Source organism: Dromiciops gliroides, chromosome 2 (assembly GCF_019393635.1).
Source record: "Dromiciops gliroides isolate mDroGli1 chromosome 2, mDroGli1.pri, whole genome shotgun sequence".
In the NCBI taxonomy this organism is placed as follows: Eukaryota; Metazoa; Chordata; class Mammalia; order Microbiotheria; family Microbiotheriidae; genus Dromiciops; species Dromiciops gliroides.
In genome coordinates, this window is record NC_057862.1 from 516439130 (window position 1) to 516455459 (window position 16330).

At 34.8% G+C, this 16330-nt stretch overlaps 1 protein-coding gene across 1 annotated transcript in view; it reads left to right on the top strand.

Annotated features, from left to right (window-relative positions):
• The window catches only part of MCPH1 (microcephalin 1), a 325091-nt gene that overhangs the window by 97817 nt on the left and 210944 nt on the right, over nt 1–16330 (top strand). The window contains exons 10-11 of the mRNA XM_043988990.1: nt 1028–1065; nt 3869–4031. Of these exons, the coding sequence (XP_043844925.1) occupies nt 1028–1065; nt 3869–4031 (201 nt within the window). The remainder of the gene's footprint in view (nt 1–1027; nt 1066–3868; nt 4032–16330) is intronic.

The following is a 16330-nucleotide window of genomic DNA, read 5'->3' on the forward strand; positions in this document are numbered from 1 at the left end:
AATCTAGATTTCTGGGTGGTCCTCTTCTTTAATTTATCATTCCAGTGTGACAGCCCTTTAATTTTCCTATGTCATCTTTCTTCTATCACTACACTACTGATATTATTACTTCTCTCTTGAGTATATTGTGATGGCCATGGCTTCTCTTATTCATTTACCTGGAAGTGCTTGAACACAAAAATGAGTTGATATTCCCCATCAGAGTGTTCCATGAAAAATCAAAGCCATGATGAAAATTTAATCTATATAATAGAATGAGATGATTTAGAAAAATTAAAGAATACTAGACCCAAATATGTCTGAAAAAAGTGATCTCAAGCCTGCAAATATAGCCTCCTCTTTGACCCCAAGGTAAGAGGGAAATTTAAAAGAATATTGGCATACATGGTGACTGGCTAGTTGAGGAAAAATGTCCATCTACTAAACTCCATCATAGTATTATATTTTGCATGGGATGTATATTTATATAGGTACTTGTTTCCCATAGTAAAAAATCACCTCCATGAACCAGGGACTATTGCTTTTTTCTTTTTATATCCCAGGTACCTAGCACAGTATTCTGGCACATAGTAGGCATTTAGTGGCATAGTGGATAGATTGTAGACTTGAAGTTAAAAAGGTCTGAGTTCAAATCCAGACTCTGATGCTTACTAATTATATGACCCTAAGTAAGTCACTTAATCTGTCTGCCTCAGTTTCCCTAGCTGGAAAATGAGAATAATATCACCTATTTCATACAGTTGTGTGAAGTTCAAATGAGATAACATATATAAAATACTTTATAAGCTATAAGATTTTAATTCTGATTAAATTTTGAGAAGCTTAAGGTTTTCCAACATTATAGGGGTTTCTCTTCCAAGAATATGAAATCCTTTTATTGTGCCACTGAACCAACCCTTCATTCCTCCATTCTTTTTAGTGCTATAATTTTGATAGAAACTACTAGAGTTAAGTTTCTGTGGGAAAAAAAATGATTTTCATATTTTTGACCTTTTCTTTTTTGTTCCTTTTCTTTTGAAATCTCTAGCCAACAAGAACATTAGTCATGACAAGCATGCCCTCTGAGTAAGTACTAGTTATTTTGATAACTTCCTATTCTGTGCAAAATGTTAGCTGAACATAAACGGCATTTACTTTCACATGCTGAACTGAATGAAACTTATTTATAGTCAACCCAAGGAATGTAGCTTGTGTAAAGATTTAAATGGTTGCCCCTGTTAGTCTTTGCCAACTAATGTCAGTGTTAGAAAACCAACAGTAATAAAAATGAGAACTTTTTTGGGTCATATGGGAAGTAAGAAGCAGTGCTTACACAATACTTTGCTGTTCCTTATGCCCACAAATTAATCACAATCTAAGGGCTTGGCTTCTTTCCCCCTCCATGTAAAATATAATTGCTTTGTAAAGAATGTTGCCATGTTCTGAGTCTACCGTGGGCTGCAAATGCATTTTTCAATCTCTTAAAGAAATAGCCGCTTTAGTTTGGTAGGACACCATTTCCTCTGTGATGACTCATTGGAGGAGCTTGTCCCTCAATATTTGTGGAAGCGTTAATTTTCTGGCATCCTCTTATCATCCTTCTTAAACACTTATACAGGAAAGAACATCCAACACAAATATGGTTCCATATTCTGTGTTATACTTGGTTGCAGTTTTAAAAATTCTGCTTTTAGGGAAGGCAAAGAAGGGATTATATGATTTTTTTCACACACCTCCCCGCCCCCCCCCCATCTCTTTCAGGTTTTGAGACATTCATCAAATTGTAGTGTCATTTGTATGAAAATCCATGTTGGGGTATGGTGGAGGGGAAGGATATATGTATATTTAAAACACTTTTTAGAAGGATGTTTGTTTTTGTTTCACAGCATGAAGTAAAGGAGCTGATAGTTGAAACACCCGTTCATGATTAATGTTTTTTTGAAAATTCCTATAATTTTCTCCATATGTATCACTATATAGGTTCAATATATTCTAAGTGAAATATTTCTGAAATACTTTTATTTTGAATGTGGGTACAATTTTCTTTGAATGACACATTCTTGTACAAAGAAAAATGTGATCCTTACCTACTCATGAAATCCCATGCTTACAAATAAAACTTTTCATCATTATTTTTCCTTCATTCTTCCTCTCATAATTCTTACTCTTTCCCTCCTCTCCATTGCTTTTGAATAAACATTAAAAGATGGATATATAGTTATCATATGTGTAAGAGTATCACAGGGTCATAGATTCGGAGCATGAAGACAATTCAAAAGCCATGTAGTCTAACCTCCTCAATGTACATATGAGGAAACTGAGACCCTAGGAAGTTTTGACTGGTACTAAGTCTCACAGGTACTAAACTTCAAAGATAGGCTTGTTCAGATCAGCTTCTCTAAAACCAATGTTGTTGTAACATGTTGCATCCTTGCCTTGAAAAAGACACTTGTCATTCATATAACAACCAAACAGTTGACAGATGCTAGCATTGATACCCACAGAAGCATAGAAATTTAGAAGAGGCAAAGATGTAAAAGATCAACTAGATCAACCCATTTATTTTATAAATAAGAAAACTAAGGCATCTGGAGGTGATCGAATGGTTAATTAGTGTCACTGAGTTGGGGTTCCTTCTAGGGAAAGGAACTTTAAAATAAGAATTTAAAGACCTAAGTTCTAGTTTTATGTCTGCCATTAACTAGCCTGCATTAACTAGCCTGTCCCTACTATAGGAAGAATGAAAAAAAAGATTCTGAGCATTTGCTATATAGCAGGGCTTCTCAATCTTTTTTGTATTATGGATGCCTTTCACAAGACAATAACACTATGCACCCCTTCTTAGAATAATATTTTAAATGTATAAAATAAAATACATAGAATTATAAAGGAAACCAAAAGTTAATGAAAATAAAGATGCATTGTTTTTTCTATCTCATTCATAGACTAACTGAAACTTCTCCACAGTCCTCCAAGGAGAATACAGGTTAATAATCTCTGTGTTGAGATTCTCTTTGCCATTTACTTCCTTTATGACCTTGGGCATGTCAGTTTCCTCATTCCCTAAATGAAAGGGTTTGACTGTCTGATTTCTGAAGTCCCTTCTAGTTCTACATCTGTGATTCTGTGATTCTGTGATCCTGTGATCCTAAGATAATATAAAGGTAAAGACATTCTGGCTATCAGTGTTGAAAATAATACTGAAACTGTAATGGAGTCTGTGAAAACACATATCCAAAGGAATATCTCAAATTGCCTAAGGGGCAGTCAAATATAGAAAAGCACTAGACTAAGAGTCAGGAAATTGTTTTAGCTGTGCCATTAATTAACTGACCTTGAACAAATCATGTCACTTTCCTGGACCTCAGTTTGCTCATCTCTAAGAGGAGAAAATTGTCAACCTGTCGCTTCCCTTCCTACTATCTATATAACCCTAAACTCTTTCTTCCCTCTCCTGGGATTTCAAAAAATGGAAAAAATCACCAATTAAGAAGAAATAAAAAATTGAACATGAGGCAGTATGGTATAAAGGGTAGAGAATTACTTCAGAGTCAGAAAGAAGTGGGTTCAAGTCTGTCTTTGACAGACACTGATTCCATAAGCCTGGGCAAATCATTTAAGCTCTCTCTCACTCAGTGCCCTGGGCAGCTCGAGAATACTTAATTTGCAGAGTAAGCACCAGTCTGCATTGGTAAAGGGGATTTTCCCATCGAAAGTTCCAAGTACCAATGAAATCAAGAGAATGGTCCAAAATTAATAAATAAATAGGATTGAGCATAGGAATATATAACTTAGCTTTAGCTTTCTTTTTATTCAGATTACTTGTATGTAAGTGCTCTTGCAGACGATATTTGACTTAAGTTGTGTTTTTTAATATCCTGTTTGGCAGGAAACAGAATATCATCATGCAGGTGGTGGACAAATTGAAGGACTTTTCTTTTTCATGTGATGTATGTGAATCTACGACTCATGTAGTTGCAGGGGAGCCTCGTCGAACTCTGAATGTACTGTTGGGAATTGCTCGTGGCTGCTGGATTGTTTCTTATGAATGGGTAAGTCATGTATCAGCATTTGTTAATCTGCACATTTTAAAATTGTCATTTTTTTGGCCATTGTTCAACCCAAGAAGCTAAGAATGTGGTAAGAATAGAGGTTAAAAAGTAGAGAAAGGACACATTATCTTTCATATTGATTGTTGATTAACCAATGGCCAAAAGAAGGCCAGAAAAGACTTAAGATAAGTGTTCTTACAATCAAGTGATTGATCTTTCATGTTTGAATTAGAAATAATGTGAGTTATATGGTCATCATCAAAACTGTTAGTGATCGGGGCAGCTAGGTGGTGCAGTGGATAAAGCACTGGCCCTGGATTCAGGAGTACCTGAGTTCAAGTCTGGCCTCAGACACTTGACACTTACTAGCTGTGTGACCCTGGGCAAGTCACTTAACCCCCATTGCCCTGCAAAAAACCAAAAACCAAAAACCAAAAAAACCCAAAACTGTTAGTGATCCTTTGAAAAACAAAAAGAATGTTATGATTATTTTTATATATGGATTTATTTAAGATGAAATATGTTCATTTAAACCTATTGGATGTGTTTTATCATATATATAGCTATCTCTGTAGCTTATATTTTCCATTTTTTCTGCACATTCAATGTGCTTTTTAATATGTTACTGTTTTCAATATTGATAAAATTTAATTTGCCTATAATTCTTTCTAATTTTATTTTGGATATACTTTTTATTTCCAACTTAGATTTTACATTTATAAAACCTTTCCTTCAAGGAATTAAAGACATTTTGCAAAAGTGAGTTATATTCATCCTAGCCTAACTTAAATCAATAGAATAATTCTCTGGAATTAAATTTCAGATAGAGATCTGAAAAATGTTAAGTGGAGACTTTCTCTTGTCATTATCTAAATACTGACCATGTATAAACTTATTACTGTAGCAGCTGTGGTATGAATAGTTAGGAGTAGAAAGCTAATAATTGTAGGAATTTAGGTAACTGTAGGAATTTTTTTAAGTTCCTGTTAAATTTTTGAATATCAATTAAAATGCTGATTGGTTATAGGCTATAGTTATGGATTGGAGTAGATGTTCTCTTGAGGAAAATTCTCCAATTCCAAGACTCTGTAAATGTACAGTATTTTTTAAAATTAATTTTTATGTGAACTAATTGATTTGAACTTTTGTTGTTGTCATTTAGTTGATCAGTCATGTCCAATTCTTTGTGATCCCATGGACTTACTGTCCTTGGGGTTTTCTTGGCAAAGATATTGAAGTGGTTTGCCATTTTCTTCTCCTATGGATCAGACAACCAAAGGTTAAGTGATTTGCCCAGGGTCACACATTTAGGAAAGGTCTGAGGGTGGATTTTAATTCAGGTTTTCCTTAACTCTAGGTGCAGTGCTCTGTCCACTGAGCAACCAGTTGCCTCATTTTAACTCTAGAATGGATTTATTAAAGTAACTATCTCTCATTTCATTGGCATCCTTCAAGAATGGGATCTTGTACTAACTGAATTTGGAGGTTATATGCGGTAGTCATTATAACCCTGTGAAAAAAACATACTCTATTAGACATAGAGCTTCATGACTGAAATTTTATTTTGGGTGTTCATAGATGCATTGGTCTCTTTTTTTTGTTTGTTTTTTTAGTGAGGCAATTGGGGTTAAGTGACTTGCCCAGGGTCACACAGCTAGTAAGTGTTAAGTGTCTGAGGCTAGATTTGAACTCAGGTACTCCTGACTCCAGGTCCGGTGCTCTATCCACTACACCACCTAGCTGCCCCTGCATTGGTCTCTTAATGTCATATTCTTATAAAGTAAGCATGCTGTCAACTATCAGCCTTCCAAGAACAACAATCACAGTGTCAATTGTCTGTGAAAGAAGGTTAATATAATAAAATGAGTCGTTTTGGAAAATACCTTGAAAACTATAAGTTTATATTATTTCTATATATATAAATATATATTTAATATATTATGTAATTATTATTGCCATTATTTTTATTACTTCTCATATTTATGTTTCATGGGGCTCAGATAGAAATAGTCCTGAGGCAGGTCATTAGCCTACTATTATTCTTTTATTTTTAGTGTTTAGAAAATTATTACACAATGAGATAAAATCTGTTTATATAATTGAAGGACAGTATTGGGATGCAGGCTCCCTTTCTACTGACTCACTGAAAGTATCTTCTGGACAGTAACTTAAGTAGCAGACGAGAAGGTGGGGATGATAGTTACTTCTTGTTTTTACATTTAAAAAAACCCTGCTAGGTCTCTATATTTTGAAAGATTTTGTTTCCACATAATTTGAGGGTTATCAATGTTCAATGGCAACATCTATGAAAAATGTTTTCCTTAAATTTATGTGGAATAATCCTGTCTGGGTGATTATTGACTATAGTTTTATCTGTGATATTCTTCTTGTTCCAATAGAGTATTATTATTGAGTTATTAAGAATATTTTGACATTTGTATTTTTAAATACAAGGCTATGTTGTCTACTAGTTTATGAAGAGTAGTTATCACTTATATAGCACTTTAAAATCGCAAAACATTTTATATGTGTTAGTTATCTCACTTTATCTTCACAATCATCATGTGAAGTAGGTGCTAGCTATTATTATCCCCATTTTGCAGATGAAACTGAGAGAATTTAAATGAATTGTAAGGATTACCTACCTAATGTCTGAGGCAGTCAGTCAATAAGTACTTGTCGTGTGCCAGTGATGTACATTTGGGATACAAAGAAAGGCAAAAGACAGTCCCTGATCTCAAAGTGCTTACAGTTTTATAGGGGAGACAATATACAAACAAGTTATATACAGAATAAATTGGAGATAATCATCATTTCTGTAAGCAAATCTGCTGCATTTGGCCACTTTTAGATTTTTTTTTGTTTGTTTATGTGCTGTTGGGTGATTTTGTGTAGTATAATTTTTATTTTTTTTTCTTGTTCTAATGTCACTCTCCTACAACTTTTTATGATTAATGTCCGGCTAAACTATTGATCAGGTTGATAAAATTATCAGGGTTGTAATGGAATGAAGTATTGCAGCATAGGCTTATCTTCTGTATACTCATTGAAAGAATCTTTGGGATAACTCCAGTAGCAGATAAGATAATGACAATGAGACATACTTCATCCTCTTCCCATGTGGTTTTGATTTCTTCTGTTAGGTCTGTTTATTTTGAGAATTTGACTCCATACTATTAATTTGAAGTTTATGAATCTGGTATGGCATTATCTATTAAAAACATTTTCTTTAAGCTTTTATGGGTCATTGTGATTGGGTGCAACAATTTTATCTGTGATAATGGCCTTATTTCAGCACAGTTTATTAGCTGATTCTCAAGAATATTTTGATGTTTATATTTGTAGTAAAAGATTTATCATCTGTTAGTTTGTGAAAGATAGTAAGCTTCTTTCATGTGGCAGACTAACCTTGGTTTCCCTTTATAACCTTACTAAACTGGTAGGTAAGGGAAATATTACAGGTATATTTTACTTAAATTTTATCAAAGCGTTTGATAAAGTATCTCACTCATAGTAGTACTCAAAAAGATAGAAGGATATGGAAGATAATCTTTTTAATTACCAGATCAGTATATCCAACCCTAGCCTTTCTCCTTAGCTATAGTCCCATATAACTGCCTTTTTGATGTTTAAAACCGAATGTCCTAAAATATTTATAGGAGCTCTTTTTGTGGTAGCTAAGAATTAGAAAACAAAAGGGACACCTATCAATTGGGGAATGGTTAATCAAGCTGTGGTATATGATTGTAATGGAATATTATTGTGCTAAAAGAAATGACAAGCAGGATGATTTTGGAAAGGCTTGGAAAGACTTATATAAACTAATGTATAGTGAAATAAACAGAACCAGGACACAGTGACAGCAGTGTTGTTCCATGAATGACTTAACTATCTTCCATAATACAATGATTCAAGACAGTCCCAAAGGACTAATGATGAAGCAAACTGTGCACTTCCTAGAAAGAACTGATATTGATTGAACACAAACTGAAGCATTCAATTTTTCACTTTCTTTTGTTTTTTTTCTTTTATTCAAGTTTTCTTGTACAAAATGACTAATATGGTAATCTTTTACATGATTGCAGATGGGATTTCTGATTGCTTACCACCTCAGATGGAGGTGGAGATGGGAGAGAAATAAGGAGGGCTAGAATTTGGAATGCAAAACTTTAAATAAAAATGTTTAGTAAAATGAAAAAAAAAACAACCCTGCATGTCCTGTAGGCATTTCAGACTCAACATGCTTAAAACTGAACTCATTCTCTTTCTTGCTAAACCTATCCCTATTTTGAACTTCCCCAATACTATCTAGGGAGCCACCATCTTACCATTAATGCAGGTTTACAGTCTTGGTGTCCTCCTTGACTAATTCCCTTACCCCACATTTCCGATCAGTCGCCAAATCTGTTTTGCTCCTCCACAACATCTCTCCCCTTCTTTCCACTCACACTGCCATCACTATAGTTAAGGTTCATGTCACCTCTTTCCTGATCTATTACAGTAGTCTTTCAAGTGGTCTCTTTGCTTTAAGTCTCTCCCTACTACAATTCATCTTTTTCACAATTGCCAATGTAATTTTCCTAAAATACAGTACTGACCGTGTTCCTCCTTCCCCCTCCTTCAGTGGCTTCCTCTTACTTCTAGAATCAAATATAAACTCCTTTGTTTTGCATCTAAAGCTCTCACAACCTGGCTTCCACCTACCTTTCTAGCCTTACATATTACTCCCCTCTGGTACCATTAAGAGGACTATTAGTTGTCTGTGCTTTGCAAATAGCTCCAGTCCCTACCTATCATGTTTCTTCAGAGACAGTCGCATACTGAATAGAGTGCTGGACATGGAGTCTAGATAATATGAGTTCAAATCTAGCCTCAAAAACTTAGTTGTGTGACCTTTGGCCAGTCACTTCTGTTTGCCTCAGTTTCCTAAAATGGAGATAATAATAACACCTACCTCTCAGGGTTGTTATGAATATCAAATGAGAGAATATTTGTAAAACAGCATTTAACACTGTTCCTGGCACATAGAAGGTACTATAGAAATGCATATTCCCTCTCACTCTCCATATACTCTATGGTCCAACCATACTGGTCTACATGCTGTTCATTAAACTGTTCTCCATCTCTTTTTTGTATTGACTTTATCCCATGTCTGGAATGCTCTCCTTCCTCCCTATTATCTCTTAGATTCCTTGACTTCCTTCAAGACTCAACTCAAATCTCACTTTCTACAATCAGCCTTTTCTGACCTACCTGTCAGTGCCTCTGACATTACCTTCTATCTACTCTGTATATATATTGTATGGATGGTGCCCACTGTCTGAATGTCTAGTATGTTACATTTGATTCTTCTCCTCAGTTCTCCCATACCCTTAAGGAGATTGGGGGAGGGTGGGCGTGGAATGGCTTTAATGCCCTATCTATTATCTCTCAGATTTAGGGCTTGGTCCTTTGTACTTTTTTTCCATTTAACCACTAAGATTAAGATTAGCTTTTACATAGGAATATTTATTTCAAAAGGTATAACAAATACACAAACATCTTCCCAAACACATAGGTCTTAATCCATCCTGCATCCCCTATACTACCTTACCTCAGCCTCTGAGAAGGGAAGGAGATTAGGTTCATTGCTTAGCCCAGTTCCTATGGAGCACTTTCCCACTTCCAAGTCCAAAACTCCCCTTACAGTTGAGTCCCAGGCACCCACGCTTCTCAGTGCTTCTGTGCCTAGCTGGCCACGACATCCTTCCTGTAATTCTGGCTCCAAGGTCACAGTGGCTCAAATTCTTGGGTCTAGCAGGGACTGCCTTCAGCACTTGAAACTGAGAAAGGGAAACCCTAGGCTGAGGGAAATCTTGTAGTCACAGGATGAAAGAGAGAGCCAGGGAAAGAATTTCCTTCTCATGGGTTTATTTGAGTGAACTACATTCTTCACCCTTTTAACTTGACAGGAAAGTATCAAAACTGTTCCAGCCAAGCAGTATCTAAAGACACTGTCTGTTCTGACCCTGCAGATAATTGAAGGAGGTTGCTCCCACCCACAGGATGGGAAGATAGGAGGGGAACCCTTTCTAGGAGCATTGTGCCTCCACATCAGGAGATCTGGACATACATGATGCAAACTGAATTACATGTGTAGGCATTGTGTCCCTTATGAGGATGTGAGCTCCTTGAGAGTAGGGGCTTGTTTTGTTTTGTTTTGTTTTGTTCTTTGTAGCCACAACACTTATCACAGTGCCTGGTTCATAGCAAGCATATAATAATTACTTATTTACTGATAGATTGATGAGAATACAATTAGATAGACACAGAATTGTTTGGAGAGCCAAACTCAAAGTGTAGTTAATGTCTCAATGTCAACACTATGGAAATCTTCAGCATAGTACCCCAAGGATCTGTGCTTGGTATTATGCTGTTTAATATGATTATCATTAGTCTGGATATAGATATATATGGTATGCTCATCACATGTACAGATTGTTAAGGGCTAAAATTCTAGCTAGTCTGTCTAAAATATCTAGTGAGTGGTCGCCAATAAATTATAAGCTTTAGCAAGAGTTAAACTTTTAAGCATTTATTAAGGAGAATAAGAATTTGGTAAAGAGAGAGAAAGGCCTAGATTCCTATCTATTAAAGGGAGAGCACATTTCTAGCTCCGCTCTCCACCAGAGTCCAAAGGAAAGAGAGTGAGACCAAGCGCCAGTCTCTCCCTTCCTCCTCCCACTAGCCCGTGTCACTTCCTGACACCAAAGAAAAGACTCCTGGTCTTGCCCTCAAAGACCTTCGCTTCATGGGCGGAACTCTTCTACAGTAAATCTCCAGCAGGTGGCGTCATTCCAATCATTACAAGATGATATAAATATTGGAAGGACAGCTAACTTTGGATGATAGAGTCAGGTTCCAAAAAGATGTTGACAGACTATAGATTGGATTGAATTTAATAAAATAAAATTCAAAACGGATAAGTATAAAGTCTTATACTTTGGTTAAAAAAATAACTTCAGAAGTACCAAGTGGAGTAGACATAGATAGCAGTTCTAAAAAAAAATTTGGAAAAAAAAAACTATTTGGGGGTTTTAGTAAATGCAAACTCAGGAACTCATCAGGGTGATAAAACAGCTAAAAAAGCTAATGTAATATTTTTTTCTTTTAAAAATTTTTCTTTTAAACATTTTTCTTTTTAATTTATTGAATTAAACAAGCGGGGCAGCTAGGTGGTGCAGTGGATAGAGCACTGGCCCTGGACTCAGGAGGACCTGAGTTCAAATGTGACTTCAGACACTTGATGCTTACTAGCTGTGTGACCCTGGGCAAGTCACTTAACCACAATTGCCTCACTAAAAAAACAACAACAACAAGGAATTAAACAAGCATCTTCATAACAAAGTATAATAAGAGTATTGTACATGAAGCTATAAACTTACCATGCACAACTTGCTATTCCATCAACTACGCAACAAAATTATCATGTACATTTTCTCCCCCCTGCCCAGTATCTCTTTCCTGCTCCCTCTCAGAAAGCCATTCCATAAAACAAATAGTATTTTTAAAGCCAAAATATTAAGAAAAAGAAGAGGAAAAAAATCAGTATAATTGATCAATGCATTGAAAATCAGATAATAGGTGCAACATACACCACTTACAGACCTTCCACCTTTACAAAGGGGTACTTGGGGTTGGGAGTATCCTCTCATCATTATTCTTTCAAGACATGCTTTCTTGTTCTATATAATTTTGCCGCAACCGCTTTTTATTATTAATGGTCATTTTTATTTACATTACTGTAGTCACTGTGTTTTCTCTGTTCAGTGTGTTTTCACCCTGGTTCAGAATTCATCACATTCATCATTTCTTACAGCACAATAATATCTCATTATATTTACAGGCCATAATTTATTTAGTCATTCTCTAATCAATGGACATCTGCCTTGTTTCCAAAACATTTTTTTTTTTGCTATAATAAAATTCTTTGCTATAACAAAAATTACTGATGTAAGTATTTTCAGTTGTATGGGAACTTTCTTCTTATCAGTGGCTTCATCAGGATATTATAAACCTTGTCATGGAATTACTGAATCAAAAGGTATAGATATTTTAGTCCCTTTATTTGGATAATTCCAAATTTCTTTCAAAAATAAACAATGAATTAGTGTGCTTATCTTCTTATGACCCCTCCAAAATTGGCTATTCCCATCTTTTGTCACCTTTGATCATTTGTTTTTTGTACGGTGAAACCTCAAAGTGTTTTGATCTGTATTTCTCATATTTTGGTGATTTGGAGTATTCATTTCTTAGATTATTAATAGTTTGTAATTCTTTTGAGAACTGTTTATTAATATCTTATAATCACTTATATATTAAGGAATGGCGTTTGGTCTTACAGATATCTGTTTATTTTCTTTATATATGTTGGATGCCAAATTCTTATCAGAGAAGTTTTATGTAAAACCTTTTTCTGCATTAATTTTGTCTCTGGAACGTAATGTAGCATGGGAAATAATAAACCAGGGATAAAAAACACAAGGTTAATCTGAGTCAATAAAGTAGAAAGAATAAGGACATAGGTTAATATTTAAGGATATGTTGGGAAAATGTATACCAACACTAATTTACTCTCCAGGGATATGTATTTATATATCATTCCCCTGCATACATGCATAGTCCAGTTAAATTGGCCTTCTTAATATTCTTTATACATCTCCAAACTCTTGGAATTCCTATTTTCCTTTAGAACTCAACTCAAGTGCTGCCTTATATATGAAAACCTTTCTGATGAACATCTCTCCACCCTAATTGCTTGTACCTTTGCTCCAAAATTACCTTATACTTCCTTTGAATTTACCTCCATAAGTACATTTTGTTTCAGGTAAATGTAAGCTCATAAAGGACAAGGGATTGTTTCATTTTTTATCTTTATATCCCTCATGTCTACTGCAATTCTTGCTATATGGGGTTTACAAAGTACTTCTTAATTTTTTGCCTAGAAAAGAAAAAAACAACTTAGAGAAGACATTATTGTAATCCTCTGGAATTTGAAAGACTGTCTTGTGTAATATACTTATTCTTTTTAGTTGCAGCAAATAGAATTAGGACTAATTGAATACATATCTCTGCTCTATATAAAAGATTTTATAAAAATTAGAGCTATACATTTATAGAATCGACTGCCTTGTGATGTATTGAGTTTTGTCACTAGAATTATTTAATCAGATACTGAATGCTTCTATATCATGGATCTCTAAAGCATATTCCTAATTAAGGTAGAAGGCTAAACTATGTGATCTGTGAGAACCTTTTTTTTTCAAGTAATAAACATTTTTATTTATAGTTTTGAGTTCCAATTTTTACCTCCCTTCCTTCACCCCACCCTGAGAGAGAGTAAACAATCAGATATGGGTTATACATGTACCATTATGCAAAACATTACCATATTAGTCATTTTTTACAAGAAAACTTGAAAAAAAGAAAAAAAATGAAAGAAAGTGGAAAATGTCATGCTTCAATTTGTGTTGCATAAGTATCAGTTCTTTCTTTGGAGGTGGATAGTATGTTTCATCAATAGTCCTTTGGGATTGTCTTGGATCATTATATTATTGAGAATAGTAAAGTCATTCACAGATGTGAGATCCTTTCTGAATCAAAGACTCAATTATTTTGTGATAATGTGGTATACAGTAGCAGGCAGATGATATTGGGAAAAAACATGGAGTCAAAGAAAGGCAAAAGACAATGGTAAACAAAGCATGAAATAATAAAAGTTAGAAGTAGGAAGAGTAGGTTCACAGATCCTGAAAATAAAAGGTAGAACTTATAAGTAAATAAGTAAAACTTATACTTATTCCTATTAAATGTCCTTTGAAGTGTGTCCTATCATATCCTACTGTGTCAAAAAAATTTTTTTTCATCATGCCTCCATCATCAAATGTATGATTTATCCCTTCCAAGTTTCTTTCATTTGTATGTTTCATAAACATTCTCTCAATGCCTTCATTCAGGTCATTGATAAAAATGTTGAAGAATACAGGGCCACAGACAGATCCCTAGGGCATGCCATTAGAGACTTCATTTTGAGTCCAATCAATCAACTAGCTCTGTAGCTACCTAACAGTACTATCATTTAGAAAACATGTACACATCATCTCCACAAGGACTGATGGCATGACAGATTTTGTCAAATGCTTTTTTCAAATTCAGATATACTGCATGTATTGTATTCCCTCATCTACAAGTCTAATAATCCTTTTGAAAATGAAAATTAGTTTAGTTTTCATTGTTATTTATTCTTGATGAAGCCATAGTGGCATTCACTGTTTCTTTGCTAAATGCTTACAAAATGTCCTTTGAATAATATATCTAGAATCAAATTCAAGCATCTGAAGGCTACATCAGTCATTTGAAGACTCTGCTAGTGTTTTTTATCATCTGACTTGAAAACTTGTTGAAGACACCTAAGTGCTCTTTTAATATCTCCATACTTTTCCTTTTTTGAAAACTGAGCCATTTTCCCATTGAAAACCTGTTACATCTCTCCTGTTCGACACAGATATTCAAACTTAATGGACCTTGTATCAACAATCACATTTTCTGTTTTTTTATATCCTGGATGCTCAGGGAGGGCACCTCGGTGAGCTTCTGTTTCCTTATTTATCTCAGATTTCAGATGCCTGATTGACATGGGCTTGGAATAAATCAGAAGGTTCTCCTGTGAGAAGGAAAACCAAAGATGACCAGATAACAGGACAGACATGGCAAGGAGTCAAGGAACTATTAAAGGTTAGATTGACCAACTAGATATAAGGACACGCATACATAAGAAGTAAGGGGGGGATAAAATTCTATAACAGGAAAAGTCAATTAGGCGTGGCTACTACCTGACCAGAGCTAGGTGACAAAGATAACTCTAAAGGCCAGGACCATCATTTTGAAAAAATCCCCCTTGACTCTCAGGAATATGACAAGCATCCAAGCTTTCCCCACCCCAAAAGTGAACTTTCCAGTTTTCCAGTAGACACCCCATCTGTCCTCCCTCTGTTAGAGTAGAAGAATGTTTCTAAGCCCTCTTTCCCAAGGAAGTCTCTGACTTCACCAAATAAGCACCAAATAAAAAATATATATATATACACACACACACACACACACACACACACACACACACACACACACACATATATATATATATACATACACACATATATTTCCAATATTTGGGGCAGCTAGGTGGTGCAGTAGATAAAGCACCAGCCTTGGATTCATGAGGACCTGCATTCAAATCCATCCTCAGACATTACACTAGTTGTGTGATCCTGGGCAAGTCACTTAACCCTCATTGCCCCGCAAAAAATTATATATATATATATATATATATATGTGTGTGTGTGTGTGTGTGTGTGTGTGTGTGTGTGTATGTGTGTGTGTGTATGTGTGTATGTGTGTGTGTATATATATATATATATATATATCTCCAATGTTTTTCTAAAATTCGTGAAATTTATTTTTTTCCAAAATCTCAGGTATGTGTTAGACTCTCTCTGGTCTTCTTTCCTTCATTTTCATGAGTTCTGAGATACAGTTGTAATTTCTGTCGAAGGTTTTTGTATTTTTTCTTCAGTAAGTACCTCTTTCTCTTTTATCAGAATCAGATTCAAAACAGTACCCCTCCTTGCTTCATTCACCTTTCAAAGAAGGACACTATTTTAAAAAGCAATGAAGAATCTATCCTTGGTCTGCATTTGGCAAAAAGAAAGATCCTAGAGATGTTCAAATATTTAAAGTCCCCTATCACTGCCTCCATATCATGTATAATGATGTTTCCCAAATACTTTCTTAAAAAAATATTTTTCTGTTTCTGCTTTTGTTACTTGCATCAGTTCATCTAAGCCTTCCTGTGTTTGTCTGTATTCTTCATATTCATGATTTCTTACAGCACAGTAATAATTCCACCTTGTTTCCTCTAAATCTGTATTATGTACCCATGACAACTGCACTTTTTTCCTCCATTAATCCCCATGAAAATGCTTTCTATTATGTTTCTCCTTTCAGTTTATATCTTTCCCCCTGACTTTAGCTTTCTAATACAAAATGTTCCTTTTTCTAGATATATATTCCTTTTCTCAATCTCATTTTATTAAATCTCAATAATATCTTTAATGTATTACAGGGTGGGAGCTCTAGTTCATCTTGCTTAATACCTATTCTTATTTTGTACACATAGGCACCTGAGGTCATTAGTTTTATTGCTATCTTCTTATCTTATTATTTCCTGTCAATTACTTGTATACTCCACTATTTTTCTTCTTATA